Below are 17,807 nucleotides of genomic sequence, written 5' to 3'. Positions count from 1 at the left end.
CTACAATGTGCAATGGAGACACTGTAGTGGTTGCTTCCCCTGTGCAAGTGAACCCAGTTAGCTAGAGGATAGTCATGTTATTATTGTCATCCTTACAATAAAGAAAAGCATGGGTTACAATGAATTCCAGTGATTTTGGAGGTGTCAGTTTTCTGATCCCAGATGAGAATGCTCTTCAGTGTCTCTTGAACAGAAAAAGGAATGCATTGCCACAGAATCCTTCGGCAATTGAAATGTTCTGGAACAAGTTGTCTAGCCCATGGCTATATCCAGATGTTCTTCAGATACTTGGGAATGAATCAACTCTATTACTCAGTTTTCTGTTCTTTTCTTTTTCCAGCACTCCAGATTCATACCCTATCTGCTTAGAAGGCACTTTTCCCTTAATTTAAACAGTAGGCTTAGTGTAGACTCAGGTGGACTGACATGGTTTAGCCAGGATTTCTGACTTACATAGAAGTAAACTGTGGTGGTGGTGGTGGTGATGAGGGGCAAGTTAGATGCCCAAACACCACCTGGGAAGACATGGTGCAGCATCAAACCACACAAAGGATCTTGTAGGTTGTACCTGAGAAGTGAAGAGGTATGATGTAGATGGAATCTGGAATCTTCCTTAACTGTTCCTCATACTGAGGGACGTGATGTTCCAGATCATGTCTAGTTGCTTGAATTCATGAAGCAGGAATGAGGAAAGGGGGAAAATGGTGGATGGGCTTCCTGCTGGTCTATCCCAACTGTAGCCTTATCCCCCACCTGACCTCTGTATGCCTCCCACACTACCTTGACCTAATTCCACCACTCCACAGAGGAGACATTAGGGTGTTGTCGCCAGTAAGAAGAGTTCAGATTAGGAGCACAGGAATTGGCAGCAGACATCATTCCAGAGATCTTATGACCTTGAATGGTCCCAAAGCCTGTCCCTTAGCTGCCACTACCCCCACATCATCTGGATCCTCCTGTGCCCTGCCAAGAGGACCCTGACCCTGTTTCATATCTGGTTCTATGATTAAAATATCCTGATAAACTTAAGGGAGAAAGAGTTTATTTTAGCTTACAATTCCTGGTTATAGTCCAACATTGTGAAGAAGACATAATGGCAGGTGATTGAAGCAGCTAGTCACATCACATTTTTAGTCGAGAGCAGAGATAAATGCATAGATACATGCTCTCTTGCTTGCTTGGGCTCAGCTATACAATCTTATACAGGACTACCTGCCTAGGGAATGGTGCCCCCTACAGTAGTCTGGATATATCTACACCAGTTAAATTTCTTAGGACACTTTCTTATAGACAAACCCACATCCCAACTCATTGTAGACTCTACCCCATTGAGACTCTTCTCAAAGGTGGTTCTATTTAGTACCAAATTGACAATTAAAACTGACCATTACAGACCTAGTATAAGGTTCCCTTTACCTTGGACCTAACCAAGGAAGAATCAGGAGAAAGAACTTAATACCTCTAGGGCCAAACTCAAAGGATCAGCTTTGAACAAAAAAGTTTTCTCACCCAATTTCTCTGCCTTTATTTCCACAGAAATTTGCTTCTGTTGACCTTCATGGAGACCCCAGAGAGGTAAAGTCCTTTGCTTTCTGAAATATAGGTACTGAGTCTTAAAATTAAGGAACAATTCTCATTTGTAGAACAGTACTAGTATCTGTGTGTGCACTGCTGGGGTCCAGAGAGGGAAAGTTACTTGTGAAGCATAGCCAGGAGGACCTGATTCCTAGTCCAGTGCTCCCACTCAGCAACTCGGTGTCCCCCAGAATCACCTATCCCCTTCTAAGTGAGATTTTCCCGTTTTAAAAAATGACCTGGTAGGAGTAGGATGCACCAGAACCTTCCATGTTCAGGAGACTGAGATGCTAAGGAGCCCTGGAGCCATCAGTGGGGAGGGAACACAGGTCTCCTGAGAGGACACAGGGCTGATACATTGTGATGAAGGATATGGTGATATTTTATTTGTACTGAAATGTGATTTTATCTGTATGTTAATATATAAAGTTGCCTGGGGGTCAGAGCTAATAGCAAGCCATAGCAGAAGTCTGGCAGTGGTAGCACACGCCTTTAATCCCAATCACATGACAGGCAGATCTCTGTGTTTTCAAGGATACCACCAGCATTGAGACACATGCCTTTAATCTCAATACCAACCATAGAAGACCTGGAGGTCTGTAGAGATGGGCAGTGATGAGGAGGTCATGTGGTTGGGTTTACAACCAATGAGAAGGCAGAACAGAAAGTCTATAAAAAGACAGAGACACCGGAAGGAGGTCTCTTGTGGAAGGAAGGACAGGAGCGGCAGTGAAGGGTAAGGTTTTTAGCACTTAGCTATTACTCTGACCTCTTGGGCTTTCATCTCTGCATGGGCTCTGTGTTTCTTATTTAACAAGGCAGTTGCATCTACAGAAGGAGACTTTGATCTTAGTGCTGAGGACACCATCCTCTTCCCACCAGCCAGGAAACTCCAACAGTGCCCTCCATCTCATCCTTCCTACTCTCCCACCTTCCAGCACCGTCCAGGAGATTAGTTCTGCACCATCTGCAGTCCCACCCCCTCCGCTTCCTCCACGGGGCTCCCAGCACTCCTCTGAAAGGTCCTATGAGAAAGAAATAGGATTCTTTCAACATTCAAAAAAAGTTGTAAGAAGCGCTTACTTGTAGTAGACTGTGATTTAGGAATTGGGACATGAGAACGAAACAGACAGGATCTGTTTTCCTAGAAACTTCTAGTATTATCAAAATAGGGGAAAATAGTAAACGATATGGTTTATATTTCCATGGATAGAGTCAAAATAAAGACAGTGGGGGATGAAGAGCTGGCACAGTGGTTTGAAGTGAACAATAGGGTCAGGGAGTGACTTAACAGTTGGTGGCCTCTTAGAGGAGCTCTAGAGAAGAGAAAGAAGTCAGCCATTTAGAAACCTAGGGGATGAAGTGTTCCAGGCAGAGAGAAGAGCCTCAGAAGGGGTCTGCTGAAGAAGGCTAGCATGCTTGAGGAGGAACAATTAGGAATGAGCAGACCTGAGACTAGGTGGGTAGTAGATAGTAGGAAGTTGAGTCAGCCAATGAACGGCTTGGACTGTGATTCAGCCTGAAAGGGGAGCTCTTTGGAGAACTACAAAGAGCTCTAACAGTGGGTTTACTAATGTCTCTGACTATAGCATACTAGACTGTAGGAAAGGGACAGGGAAAACCAGCTGGGAGGCCATTGTGTGGCAACCAGGCCCTGCATTTTTATAGTATCCATATTATGCCAGAGCATGGGCGGTGAGGTGGCAATACATTGTTTTGGATCTACAAACTGTGAAGGACGATCTGAGCAGGACTTAGTGTTGGTGTGTGAAAAAAGCAAAGGAGGGAGGCCCATGACTTGTCTCACCCAAGCAGGTAATGCACACAGCACCACAGTGCAGCCAACAGAATCCCAGGGGACACTGGCAAGTGCTCAGGGTGTCACAGTTACTACTGGGGGACCGCCTCTTGGATGCAGTTCCACCTGGATTTTCCCTCTGTGTCCATGTCCATCACTTTAGTATTTTCCCTTCTCATCCCCATGTCCCTTGATGTCACCAGACTTACTCTTATGAAAAAAAGAGAGATCTGCCATCTTAAAATCCTGACCTTTATTTTAAGTGGACATTCCTTCATGGAGTTGGTTCTAAAAATCATTGCTGAGTGTCACAAATGTTCCAGACGTTGTACAGACAATATGCTCCACCCTTTACTCCCTGGATCCTGTCCTTAAGCATTCCTCCAAATCAGGACTATTTGAAAGTCTCAGAAATGGACCTGCACAGTGATTCTTTGTCCATGAGGTCGTGTCCTGCTCATAGTTGGGAAAGGTTCATTTACCGAGGGCATCCACAACTGCTCTGTGTGACCAGCACACATCTTCCTTCAGAGGAGCTGCTTCTGTTGCCTGGACCCACGATGGCCTCACACACTGCACAGTTTTCCTATGGCAGGAATAATTGTCCACAGGTCCTGGTTTCCATTGTCAGCCTGTTGGAGGAATTTTGGTCCTCACCTCCAGCAAGTCATTCACCTTGAATGATAAGTTTGATGTCTTCTTAAGGCTAATTATATTTTTTAACAGTACAAATTTAGATATGCATAGATGGATGTTATCTACCATATCCAAGTCTGTAATCATGGATTCTGTGTTTGAGAACTCACTTACTTAGTAAAATATCTCTGGAACCCTAAATCACCACTCTTCACAGTATTCTGGTTATCTTTGGTTATCTTCACAGTATATGTAAAGCAGGCGATGCCCAGGTTCCATCTGAGCTCAAAGAAGAAATACTTTGTCTTCTTGCTCACACTCACAAACTCACAAGTGTCTTCCTTTAGGTCTATTTAGTGCTACCTTTAAGAACAGTAATTTGCTGGTTTTTAAAATAGCCTTTTATGAGATTAATTTTTTTAGACTTTTGTACATGAATATACTGTATTTATACCATTTCTACCCCCCACTACGCCACGTCCTCTCTCTCTCTCCAATTCTTCAGTTCATGATCTCATCTTCTAGAATCATTATTGCATATTGTGTACAGCACACACACACACACAAACACAAACACACACACAAACACAAACACTCACACACACACACTGATCCTCCAGCTCTTACAATCTTTCTGCTTCTTTTTCTCTGACTCTTGGGATAGGTGTTGCACTGTAGATATCCTGAATGGGGACAGGCAATTATACTCTGCAATGACCTCTGTTTACTGTAAAAGGAAGCTTCTCTGATAAGGGGTAAGAACAACACTCACCTCTGTGTAAATAGATAACTGTTTAGAATACAGTTAGACACCATGTTGATTTAGAAAAACATCAGCAGCAGGTTCTCCCCTAAGGTCTGTGACCTCTATAGCCTTGGGTATTTGGTTTAGAGCACTAAGTATGGTTCCTTAAGCTGGATCCAGGCATGTGGGGTATGTAGGGATAGGGATGATGTGGTGAGGCAGTTATAATTTTCTTAAATTAGCATACAAAGTATTAAGTTTTGTTATTGTATTTTCCAACAAAAATGATTATTATGAATTTGTTTTTAAACAATTTTGAATTCTGTACATGCATGTGATACATACCAACCACTTTTATCTCCAACCTCTTTACAACCTACCAGCTCCTTTTCTTCCCACAAATCTCTCTCTTTATATTTATAACTATTTGTTTTATTTTGCAACCCACTAAGATTATTCAGGGCTGTCCATGTGATCATGGGTTTAGAGTTAACTCTTGGATACCGGTGGGTTCATCAGTTTGTATACAACAAGACACTGGCTCCTCCTCCCTAGAGTCTATTAACAGTCAATAATGCAGAGTTGAAGGGTAGGACCCTGTTAGCCCATCTCACTTTCTTAACTTGGTATTGATAGAGCCTGCCTTGTGTGGGTCCAGTGAGGGTTATAAATTATTAATAGAAATTGTTGTCTGGAGAAGGTGGTTTCACAAGCCTTCTGTGTCTTCCAGTAATTACATACTTCCTGCCACATCTTCCACAATGTTCCCTGAGCCTTGGCAAGGGTGGTATAATATCTCAATCAGGCCTGGGCACACAGTCACAAACATTGCATTTCCATCTTCCCAGAGCTATCCCTTTCTGCCCACTGTGATTGATGGAGTGGTGCTGCCAAAGGCACCAGAAGAGATCCTGGCTGAGAAGAGCTTCAATACTGTGCCCTACATGGTGGGCATCAACAAGCAAGAATTTGGCTGGATCATTCCAATGGTGAGAACATTGTACACACACATGCCTCTTACACAAGTGTACTCACAGTCCCAACCATGATGACCCTCCTGCTGCCTTCCTTCTTCTTCAGCTTTCTTTGAGATCAGAACAGATGTCCCCATTGCCATGAGTGGGTATTTCCATGGCAACATTATCCAGAAAGCTCAACTATCCTCTGGGAATCTTAGTCCTGGAAACCCCTCTTCCAAAACATTACCTTTCCTTAAGGAGTCCTGACATTTATAGGCTGTAAGGGCCAGAGATAAAACCTGTGCAGATGGAGCAACCAAGGACATCTAAGAAGAAGGAAATGGAATACAGAGGCAAGTTGGAGATCAGCAGCTTCCGCCTTGGAGTTGAACTCTTGGGCCTGGTAGATCTATCTCCACAGATGTTCTGAAGTGCCCCATGACCAAGAGTCAGAGACAATTCATTGAGTTAGTTCTGAAATCCAAGCAGGATTGACTTCTTAATATGTCACAGATAAAGTCAGACACAAATCCAGTTGACTACTTTTAGTAGCATGACTGAGATATGGAAAAGAGTAGGCGTGACCTGAGTTTGGGTCCCTGACTCCAGTATCTAGAGGGGTTTCAAGGCTGGGGACTCAAGGAGTAATGTGAGTTGTGAGTCTGGCATAAGCCATTGAATTCAGTTCATGCTCTCTCATCAGGACTGGAAGTTGTAAGTTGAAATAAGACTCTCACCAAAGTGAGTCCATTGTCCTCCACAGTGGCCACAAAATAAATCAAGCATTATCTTTCTCGGACTTTTGTTTTTCTAAACATTTTCAAATGTCAAAAGCAAAGTTTTACTCAAGTCTGGAGAAAACAATTCTAGCAAGAAATTATTAACTCCTAGGACAGAGAAAGGACTGGTAACTGCAAGCTCTTTAACTCTCAAAAAGAAGGCTCAAGGGCCAATCTGTCTATCACCAAGTTCAGGCTGAAAAACAGAGCAGCTTCCACAAGTGTCCTAAACTGGTGCCATGCCAGGGCATGGCCGTTAGCTGCTGGAATAGGGCCAGGTCTCTGATTGCAGAGGTTTGAACAAAGTGTGGACATACGGATGGTTCTATAGCTGCTTTGTTGGAGAACTTCAGGGGTCATAGAAGGTGTACAGCCACATGGCTGACTTGGGCTTCCTTGGTCATCTGAGACTGTGGGTAAGGGCTTGAGTCCTCTGCCCTGAACTCTGACTTGTATATTATTCTGACCTAGATATTACTTCACTATTTGGATAACTGTGTTATGTGTTATATACAAATATATGTAAACACACATACACATACACACACTATATATTGAAGTATTTATAAACACACACATCTTAGTACTACTCATTTGTTTCATTGGTTATTTTTTCAAACATGAAATCTCACACCTAGGAAGACCCAGTAAATAAATTTCCTTCTGTATTGATTTGATTGTTCGGCTGTTTTGATTCTTGTCATTTCCCCCAAATTCATGACTGTTTATTTACATTTCTTTAACAGTTTCAGGGCTTTCCACTCTCTGAAGACACACTGGACCAGAAGACAGCTGCCTTCCTCCTGTGGCAGGCCTACCCCATTTTTGTAAGAGTTGAGGGAGTCATGGAAATTGGCTGAGAAACAAAAAAGTCTGTATGTTTTTCCTGAAACACACACTTATTCAGTGGCTGAAATGTCCTTAGATGTGGGACTCAGCTCCAGACTTCTGTGTTTCCCAGTTTAAAATCCTTGTAAGAAACTCACATTTGTGATTTGTAACCCAACATCTCCCTGCTGGTGACTGCAGGCAAGTTCTTGGGGAAAAAGAAAATTGTTTTTAAGTTACTAAACCAAATAGGATGGAGGCAGGGACTGGTGGCATAAGACTTATGTAATTTGCTATGAGGAGATAGAGCAGAAGGGGACATCATTGGTGATTACAGATTTTGGGTTCTCTGCTCTTTGGGCACATAGGTTGCTGTGATCTGCAGATCCCTGTAAAGCTAATGAGAAGTTATGTAACTGCAAATCTTACAACTTTTTTTATTCCATTTCCCAGGATTACTTTATTTTGAAGTTAATTTACTGGATGCCAAAGGTGCCTTTTCCCAGAGAGCAAGGGAAGATAGCAAAATTGCTTTTCTCTTGAGAACCCAGGGTGTGTATATGTGTGCGTAGAGAAAAGCACCTTTCTTTCAGGCTAGAGCTGGAGAAATCACTCACTGGAAAGCATTTCCTAAGCCATTAGGTGGCTTTAGTCATATGGACTTTTGCCACTGAAGCCAGTGGGACAAAAAATGATATATTACTAAGATGCCTAACCTCCAAAATTAAACATAAAATCTATTAAAAATGAATGAACCTAGAGAGTTTATATTAGGCTTCCCTGGGACAAACTCTCCTCCAAAAGTTGCCCTCTTGTCCACTCACCCCCAAACCTAGAGGAATTTGGCACAGAACTCAAGTGGCTCAGAATCAATGAATCCATGGTAACCACCTCAAGAGGCCCCATTGTAACAGGTTAGGTGGTTACTTTCTGATCCATTTCAGAACATCTCTGAGAATCTGATTCCTGCCACTACTGAGAAGTATTTAAGAGGGACAGACGACCTTGTCAAAAAGAAGGACCTGTTCCTGGACTTGATGGGAGATGTCATGTTTGGTGTCCCATCTGTAATTGTGGCCCGTAATCACAGAGGTGAGTCTTGAGAATGGGGTAGGAACATGAACTTACCAGACAGATCTCTAGCATAAACAGATAGGAGATTTGCTGAGGGTGAGGTCTAGAAGGCTGGTTCCCTATGGCTTGCAATGTTTAGTATTGCTTCTGCCAGCAAGCATCTGTGAGGAAAAGGTTAACATGCAATGTAATCTAGGAGGTGATACCAGCAAACTCTCTAGAGAGATGAGGAAGTGACTTGGAGGCTAGCCTGATGACCAGCCCACCAAGCTATCTTTATAGACCCAAGAATTGCACTTTTAATATGTTGCTGAATCATACTTGGTAAAATGTTGTTGAAGATTTTCATGTCTATGATCATGAAGGATATTGGGCTGTAATTTTATTTGCTTGTAGTATCCCTGTCCTGTTTTAGCATCAGGTTAATGATGATCTCAGTAAGATAATTTTATAGATATTAGGGAAGAGTCTAAGGATTAGTACCAAAAGCTCTTCCCTTTAATTTGTGGTTCTGTTTATCAGTGAAATTGTATTCACCTGATTTTTTCATTGATGGAGGACTTCTAGTTACTGTTACAGTCTCCTTATTCTACACTGATCTGTTCAGATGGACTATTTCTTCTTGTTTCTATCTCAATTTGGTTTGTTTGGGCAGTTACTTAACTGTTTTAGTGTTGATCAGGGGTGCTTTGCTCTGTCCAGATATTAATCAAGGATAAACTCTCCAAGCGCTGGTCTCTGGCAGCTGTGTTTGGTGGCCTGTGGGTATAGACAGGTGGGGTCAACAGCAGCGGGCATCCTCTCGTCTTATAGCCATGCACTACTGGAAAACATGAAACACATACAGTACTTAGTCCTACAAATGGGTCAGCTCTTGTGTAGGCCCAGGAAGCCAGGATTCTCCAGTCTTTTGCTGCTGTCACTGAAGCTTCTGCAAAAGCAGTAAGCCAGTGGGTATAGGCATCCAAATTCCTCAGTTTTTAACAGCAACTAGTGTTGCAGCCCTTGTGTAGCCCCATGAGTGTAAAGTTCCTTAGTCCTTAATACTGGTCAGTGTCACAGCTCTTGTTCTGGGCTCAGGGTCTGGAACCCTGGGCCCAAAGGACTCCATAGCCTTTGCAGAAATCTTCTGTCACCCAGGGTCTGCAGTCTTCCTTTGCTAGCGCCTTCCTGCCTCTGTCCTTCCTCAGTCCAGGTTCCCCACCATATCCTGCTGTCTCTCCTTCCACTATCTTCCTGGCTTGGCTGTTCTCAAGCTGTTCAGCTGCTTCTGCTTCAGCAGCTCGGCCTGTCAACAGCTCTATGGTCTCTGCCATTGCTGCTGCTGTCCATTGTCACCCCCTTCGGGCTGTAGCACTGCCTTCATGACTGAATTGGGCAAGAGGAGAGTCCTCCAGAGCCTCACACGAGGTCTGATGTTTTAGTACCAGAGGAGGGAGCACAGACCAGTATCTCTCAGGCACATCACCAAGTAATTCTGGACAACCTACTTACACCCAGAGGAGGGTATTTGCATCAAGAGGTCTTGTGTCTTTACCACTAGGCACCGTGGCCATCTGCTAGATGGCCAAGAGAATGCTGTTCCTCTGACCTAGGTGCAAATGACCATAGGGTCATCTAGAGTTCACTAAGGTTTTATGAGAGCAAAATGTCTGGTACACGTTATTTCAAACTGTCCTGGTGATGCTGTACCCTCAGTAGCCAGGGCTCTCGCTGTCTTCCTTGTATGATTGTCTCCAAGAGTCTGTGGAGTTTTCAAGTGGGTTGATGATGGCATAAGGGTTCTTCAGCTGGCTGACTGACAGTCCTTTAGTCCAAAGGAGCCAGGACAGCAAAGGAGACCCCAACAATTGTACATTAGAGAGTCACGATGCTCCTCCTTCACCATATTTGCTTATTGACAGGAAAACTGACAGAAGGAGGGCTTACCATAGCCAACAGAACTTATCATTGACATCGATGATGGTGTTAACCATCTTAAACACTCTCTCAGTGCACCAGGTACATGTAAGTCCCCTTAAATGACACATTTCTTTCAGTTGTCTAATACTTGTGCATATATTTGTCTGCAGTAGTCTCTTATGATGCTGGGATGGTTCAACATATACAAATGAACAAACACAATCCACCACATAAATAGACTAAAAGACAGAAACCACATGTTCATCTCATTAGATGCAGAAAAGGCCATTGACAAAAATCCACCATCCATTCATGAAAAAAGTCCTGGAGAGAATAAGACATATATCAAAATGATAAAGGTGGTATTTAGGAAGCCCACAGCCAACATTATTCTAAATAAAGAGAAATTCAAAGCATTTCCACTAAAGAGAACAAGTCAAGTATGTCCCCTCTCCCATTGTTCAACACTGTAGTTGAAGTCTTAGCTAAAGCAATAGACAAGTGATGGAGATAAGGGGGATACAAATAGGAGAGGAAGGAGGCAGTGTCCTTATGGTGATAAGATTCTGTATACAAAGGCCTTAAAGACTCCATTAGAAAACTCCTACAGATGATAAACACACAGTTTTAGAAACTGAACTCAGGTCTTCAGCCTTGGTAACAAGCTCTTTATTTCCTGAGACATCATCTATATTTAGCCAATAACAGTGTAACTTGTAAGTATAAGAACTCTACATCTCTGTTTCTCAACACATACTTTCTTCATGTTTCTGATATCAGAATTTATATCATCTGGACAGACATCATAATTTATTGTAATTCTAGTTGATTAATTTGTCTCATTTATAAATATTGGTTTAATTAATTTCTATTGACCTTTTGCACCACACAGGATAAAATTGTGCCCATATTTCAACAATAAATAATTCTAGTGTCCTGTCTATGACTTGCTTCACACCTATGGCTTTGATGTCTTATGAGCTTTCTTGGAGCTTTAGTTTAAAAGACCTGCTTTAGCCATTCCTGTGAGGCAGGTCAAAAGGCAGTGAGTTCCACAGCTTCTATTGGGGAAAGCTGCTGTGTCTCCCTCACTTCTGAAAGGCCCTTTTCCTGAGCACAGGCCTCCAGGCTGGGGTCACTTTCCTCCAGCACACTGCCTGTATCACCTGCTCTCGCAGACCCTGGAATTTCCCATAAGACATTGGATGTAGGTTTGGCACCTCCTTGATTGTGAAGCTCTCATCTCTGATGTTCCTGGGGTTTCCTTTCTTTCACTGTTAATGCTGTGATTGTTTTGTGTCTTGGCTAAAATCAGCTGGAGTCTGCTGTGCTTCCTGACCTAATGCTGGGAACCTATCCCAAAAGGGGAGCATTTTCAGTCGCAATCTCTGGAAATAAACCCTCTGTCCTCCTTCCGTTTGCTTCCCTCTGCAAGTCGTCTTATTCAAATGTCTAGCCTGGAGACAGCACCCCATTGTCTTTGATTTTCTTATTGTTACAACTTGTAACTACTAAAATGTGTGTCTTAATTTCCTTCCAAATATTACATTGTGATTATAAGAAGTTTAGAAATATCAGAGGTTCAGCAAAAAAGTAATAAAAATATCTTGGGGAGTATGTTATGTAAAATGTATTCTTTTGTTCACAAAAGATCTCTGCTGCACAGCTGGGGTCTGAGACCTCTTCTAAAATTACCAAGTGGGCAAGACAAGAGCAAACCCTCTTTCCAGCAAGTTCTATTTATCTTGAAGCATTTATTCCATAAATGGCTTTCAGAATTACAGGGTTGTCAATGTTACAGTAAGGGAAGATGTCAAAGGTGATTATTCCTCATCCTATGCTGGGGGCACATATGTCATTAAAAAGTTTTGTCAGTGGATATATTATGATGTGAAATAATGACAACAGTGTATTAAATATACACAAAATTATTTCAAATGTGTATATTATAGCGTGTATGGTAAAATGGAATTATAAATATATAAAGGTTTGCACATACATATGTATATATAAATGTGTATATAAAATCCATAGCCTATAAAACAGTGGGATATAATTATACATTTTATTTTTGTTTTGATTTTTACTTTTTCTGCAAATTTCAATCCTCTTTTATATCCCTGGGGGCAAAGTTGTATGATTTCTCCCCCAGGCTGACATGCTCGGCTCTGTGCTGGGGCTTCATGGGCTGGTACATAAGGAGCAAGGTTTGGTGGCTCTACTGATGCTATAAGAAAAGTGGCATCTTGACTCACCTACAGGGCTTTGCCAGTGAGTGTGAAAGGCTTGTCCGTGAGTGTGGAAGGCAGAGGAGATGGGGAGAGAGGTTGACAGAGACTCCAGTCCATCTCGCCTTGGCACTTCTGTTTTATTATTATTTTCTCCCATTATGATCTTATACTTGGGCCAAGCACACAGCTGGGTATGAACTATGAAACCTCCAGTTTCTGCATAGATTTTTAAAAAAATCTAATTACCATAATTTTCAGAGAGGCAGCCTGGGTTTTCTTCAGCCTGCTCTGTAGAGCTGAGAAAATCCCTAGGAATGCTCAAAGCCAGGCTAGATGAAAGACAACTGTGAGGTTCAGGACTGTCTTTGAAACAAGGTACAACCATGTCATCATTAACACACATCCCATATATTTATTGCATTTGGGGATACATTAATTGTTCATTCAATAAACACCTGGTTCAATTCCTAATTCCACATCAACCAGCTGTGCAGCCCTAAGCAAGTCATACCTTTCTTAAAACTATCTTTCTCTCCTCTACAGATGAGGAGTATATTCAAATGTAGGGCCTAGGGTATGTGTCTGGTATTGTGAACTGTGCATGAATCCATGTCTCCTCAGATGCTGGAGCCCCTACCTACATGTATGAGTTTCAGTATCGGCCAAGCTTTGTATCAGACAAGAGACCCAAGACCTTGAAAGGAGACCACGGTGATGATCTCTTCTCTGTATGGGGAGCCCCATTTTTAAAAGGTAAAGTCTGTGCTGGCTGTGTCCTTGGGTGGTATGAGCCCTGGGTTTGGGTTTTGGCTTGCTGGCCTTGAACAAGTTTCTCTTTTTAACTGACTTTCCCGATGCTCTGTAACAGGGCTTAGCTATAGGACAGTTTCCAGCCATGTTCTCCTTCAACACACACGAAAGATGATTGTGTTTGCACAGCTCTAGCCATAGTCATCCTCAGAATCCTGACTTGTGACACCAGAAAAGATCTGATGGGTCGCATATAGGCCCTGCTTAGGGCAAGAATGCCGTGGTTTGATTTTCTTCCTGTGAGAACCTATTGGAACAGGAGAGGAAATTAAAAAAATTTGCTAGCCTTAACAAGGCCTATTGCATTTCTCTCCATCTACCTATATATCTAAAATATATCATAGACTTAGATATTTTTAATTATATGATATTTAAGGGAAGCTTTCACAGAGGTCTTCAATACCTTATTTCTCAGCAGCTGCGTGTAAGTAATGATCTCTTACCATGCACCAATGTCTCTGGGGCTGTCTAAGCTGTACAACTCCTCAGCCTCTTATAGTTCTGATCATTTTCAGAGTATGTACAAAGGTGTGAGGATAAGAGAGTGATAACAGATCAAAAAGCCTCCAACCCTGCTAAGTCATAGGTAACCAGCTATTGTCATTGTACCCAAGAGGAAAGCACCAGGCAGCTGAACATGGAAGATAAAGGCAGACAGCTTATGGAATAAAGTCATTTGAACTTTAAAAGTGTGGGCTTGCTTAAGCAGGATCTTCATAAAAGTTAGATTTGGACTCAATAAGTATGTGATAAGGGCCAAGATTCTTCATTTCTCCTATCCAAATACTTACCAGGCCCAAACACACTTAGCTTCTGCGATCAAAAGAGATCAGATGCACTGAGGGCAGTATGGCCAGACAAAAGACTATATTTCTTACAGGCTTCTTGTGCTGCTGCTGCTCTGCCCTGTAAACCAAGTCTCACATAGTTAAAGCATCTTCCTTTTTCCTCTACAGGGGGTGCCTCAGAAGAGGAGATCAACTTCAGCAAGATGGTGATGAAACTCTGGGCCAACTTTGCTCGAAATGGGTGAGGCTGGTTTCAGTGTTGGACTAGGTTTGAAGCTATGGTGCGAAGGCGCATAGCTTTAGAGAATGAGTGCTTTCTGAAGCTTGAGTGGTCTACCTCTTTTCCCTATGACCACAACACTCTTATAGTGAGGCCAGAGTTAGTCAGTTTTGTAGATGTGACAATATCTGTGAGACAGTTCAATTGGAAGAATTGATTGTGAAATTTGGCTCACAGATCAGAGGTTTCAATACTTGGGCACTTGGCTGTTCACTCTGATCTTATGTCAATACAGAACATTGTGGTGGGAATAGGGTAGATCAAAGCTCCATGGCTTTGTTAATCAGAAAGTAGACATAAGGGTGATAAGGAAGTAGATATAAGGGATAAAGCCAAGGTTCCAATATACTCCTCATGGGCATGTTCCCTATGACCAACTTCCTCTAACTAGTGGACACTCTTAAATTTTCCATCAACTCCCAATATCACCATCAGATGGGATTATGACCAGCACATACATTTTTGGAGGAATATTTAAGCTCTAAATTATAACCTATGACCTCCAGAGGCTCATGTGTATCACACCACCTCAATATTTCCAATACTAATAGAAGTCCAAGTCAATGACTTCCTCAGTCTTACAGAAACTCAGTTTTGAGTCTCCATTTTAACAGAACAGTAACATTTCCAAGATACAATGAAAAATTCCACACATTCCTATCATGAATGGTAAAACAGAAAAGTGGCATCAAGGAATTGTACCAAAGCAAGTCCAAAGTACAAGAGAAAAATCTTAATTGCTGAAGCTGTGTGTTCAGCATACAGGAGTCTGTTGGTAGACATAGGCCCTGAAAGACTTGGGAAACTTCCACTCTATGGTCTTGCTGTCTGCACTTCCAGGATCTCTCTAGAGCTGGCTGTTCTTATGGTCTGAATCTTTCCTAGGCAGATCTAATTTATTAGGGTCTCCATAGCAACATGAGCTTCACTCTCACAGTGTCATGCATCATGCTCTCAGTCTTGCTAGCAGGGACTTCAAACCTTCATCCCACTTGCTGGCCTCCCAAATCTTCATTTGAAATCAGGTAGAAGCCTCGATGACTTTGTAACTCTTGTATTCTGTCTGCATGCTTATAAAACCAGCACCACATAGCCAATGCGGAGATACAACAATGGCCTGAGATTTGTCAGGGCTCTGTAAAATCTGAGCTGTAGCAGCTCTCTGAATGTGGAAAAATGCATTCAAGAGAATCACTTCCTTAGGCCACTTTGTGGGGGGCAGAAGTCCCTAGTGCTGGCTTCTCAAAGCAAATTCTTCAAAATAATTTTATACTGAAAGCCTGGGATGGGGTGGTTTGTGGCTTCCCAAGTTATCCTTAGAGTAACTCTTATACACAACAGACTTGATCCCAGAGTACTACACCCTCAAGCAACAGACTGTCCTTGTACACAACTTGAAGCATGCTCCTTGTTTGGCAAAACTCTGAATTTCAAACCTTTATCCTATGATTTTTTTTCTCCTAAATCTTAGTGTTAAGAGATTACAATCAGCAGAAAATACCATTCCTACTGCCTGAATACCATGCTTTCTAAAATTTCTCCCACTAGTTAAATAGTACATCAACTTTGAACTCAGCCTCTCATAAAATTTCAGGAAATGGACAAAATATAGATAATTTCATTTCAAAATATAGATAAATTTTATTGGATTGCTTCCAATATAGTTCCCTATAGAGGCTGCATCCTGTGTGAGTAAGCAGAAGATTGACTTCTCTGTCCTTTTCCCCATTAGCTCCCACTGGGCTCTCCTGTAAGCCTTACTAACTGCATTCTGGCTAGTCTGCAGCACACTCACCAAACAGTTTCCAAACTCCTTCACAAACCAATTAAAAAGCCTTCTGATCTATATCACTGGATTAGTTAGATAATGTCCAGCAGCTCAGTAGCAATTTCATGTATTAGCTTTCAATCAACTCAAAGGATGAGAGATTATTTGGGCTCTGAGTTGCACTTTTACTTTTAATTTGGGGCCTGTGATGAGGCAGGACATCAAGGTAGAGTCTGAGTACTATTCAAGGCCAGGCCTTCAGGGACCTGCTTCCTCCAATCACACCCCACTTCCACTTCCTAAAGTTTCTATTTATGCTCAGCTTAGTATCAGCCTGCATCACATGAGTAAAATTTAATAACCAAACCAAAACATGAATGTTCTTAAAATGAACAGGCTGTCCATCTATGGAAGGTTACTGGTTTCTCGGCAGAAATAAGCCAGGGCATCCTTACACATGTCCAAGCACCACTGGGACAGCATAGTTGATTTGATGAATTTCTCTTTTTATTCTGCTCACAGGAATCCTAATGGGGAAGGGCTGCCCCATTGGCCAGAATATGACCAGAAGGAAGGCTACCTGCAGATTGGAGTCCCAACACAGGTAGCCTATAAGCTGAAAGACAAGGAAGTGGCCTTTTGGACTGAGCTCAGGGCCAAGGAGGCAGCAGAGAGGACAACCCAGAGGGAACATGTGGAGCTCTAATCAAGAGGCCCAGCCAGATTTGAGAGCCTGGAGCCAAGAAAGAGGTGTTCCTCAAAGACTTTTTGCTTGTTTGCTTGTTTGTTTGCTGTACAAAACAAGGCATTTTTCTGTTGATTGTATAAATTCCTTGATATATTGTACAAATGATAAGAGGAAAATCTTGGTCTTTGTGCTCTCAGGTTTTTTTTTTTTTGTTTTTTGTTTTTTTTTTTTACAACAGTGCAAATCATAACTTTGCAAATCAAACAAGAGTCTGTGTCCTTGAATCAAGATGAATGTCTGTGCCTCTGAGAAGGAAGTATGGAGAGATATCCAACATCATGGAATGCTACCTCCACAGTGGGTGGATAGATGATTGACTTTCCTGAGTCATAAAGGAAACTAGCACGGGGGGTGGGGGGGGTGGGGAGTACATCGGGAAGAGACAGATGAGATGTTGTTGTGCTGCTTTTTCCTGGGGACACATGAACGAAGGCCCACTCACTCCGGGAAGGGCAGGAATGACGGAGTAAAAGAATAATCCCAGCTGAGTCCGGCTTGCTGAACTAATGGGTTTACTGGTCTTACTTACGTGAGTGGGACTTTCTTACCAGTTTACTGAGAAAGTAGCTGCACCATGAAAAAGTCCTACCTGAGCGTGGGTGACAACTACCAGTAGTTGCTGAGATGGAGTCCCAGGCTCGGCTAACCTGTCCACCCTGTATTTACTCCAGCATACTGTGAGGTGACATACAGCTCAGGCAGAATAATACACAACAGGCATGGGATAGCAAACAGAGTGACTAGACTCTGGTGAGGACCACCCAGGAGGAATATCAAGAGCTGGATTTTGTGAGACTTTGGTAGGGAATCACAGCTGTTCTGATTACACACATGTTTACAACTTAGGTGAGAATCTCTGAATATTGGCTCAGATCCTACCTTTAGG

The 17,807-nt window shown here is 42.4% G+C and overlaps 1 protein-coding gene across 2 annotated transcripts in view; it reads left to right on the top strand.

Moving 5' to 3' along the window:
- Positions 1-17,045, top strand: part of LOC114694522 (liver carboxylesterase 1-like) — a 31,166-nt gene extending 14,121 nt beyond the window's left edge. For both annotated transcript variants that reach the window (XM_028871490.2, XM_028871492.2), the window contains exons 8-14: positions 1,537-1,575; positions 5,603-5,743; positions 7,239-7,319; positions 8,265-8,412; positions 13,149-13,280; positions 14,294-14,366; positions 16,696-17,045. In XM_028871490.2, the coding sequence (XP_028727323.1) occupies positions 1,537-1,575; positions 5,603-5,743; positions 7,239-7,319; positions 8,265-8,412; positions 13,149-13,280; positions 14,294-14,366; positions 16,696-16,879 (798 nt within the window). In that variant the 3' untranslated portion in view covers positions 16,880-17,045. The remainder of the gene's footprint in view (positions 1-1,536; positions 1,576-5,602; positions 5,744-7,238; positions 7,320-8,264; positions 8,413-13,148; positions 13,281-14,293; positions 14,367-16,695) is intronic.
- Positions 17,046-17,807: the final 762 nt, after the last annotated feature.

Source organism: Peromyscus leucopus, chromosome 5 (genome assembly GCF_004664715.2).
Source record: "Peromyscus leucopus breed LL Stock chromosome 5, UCI_PerLeu_2.1, whole genome shotgun sequence".
In the NCBI taxonomy this organism is placed as follows: domain Eukaryota; kingdom Metazoa; phylum Chordata; class Mammalia; order Rodentia; family Cricetidae; genus Peromyscus; species Peromyscus leucopus.
The sequence above is the reverse complement of the archived record's forward strand: the minus strand, read 5'-3'. Positions and strand labels throughout refer to the sequence as shown.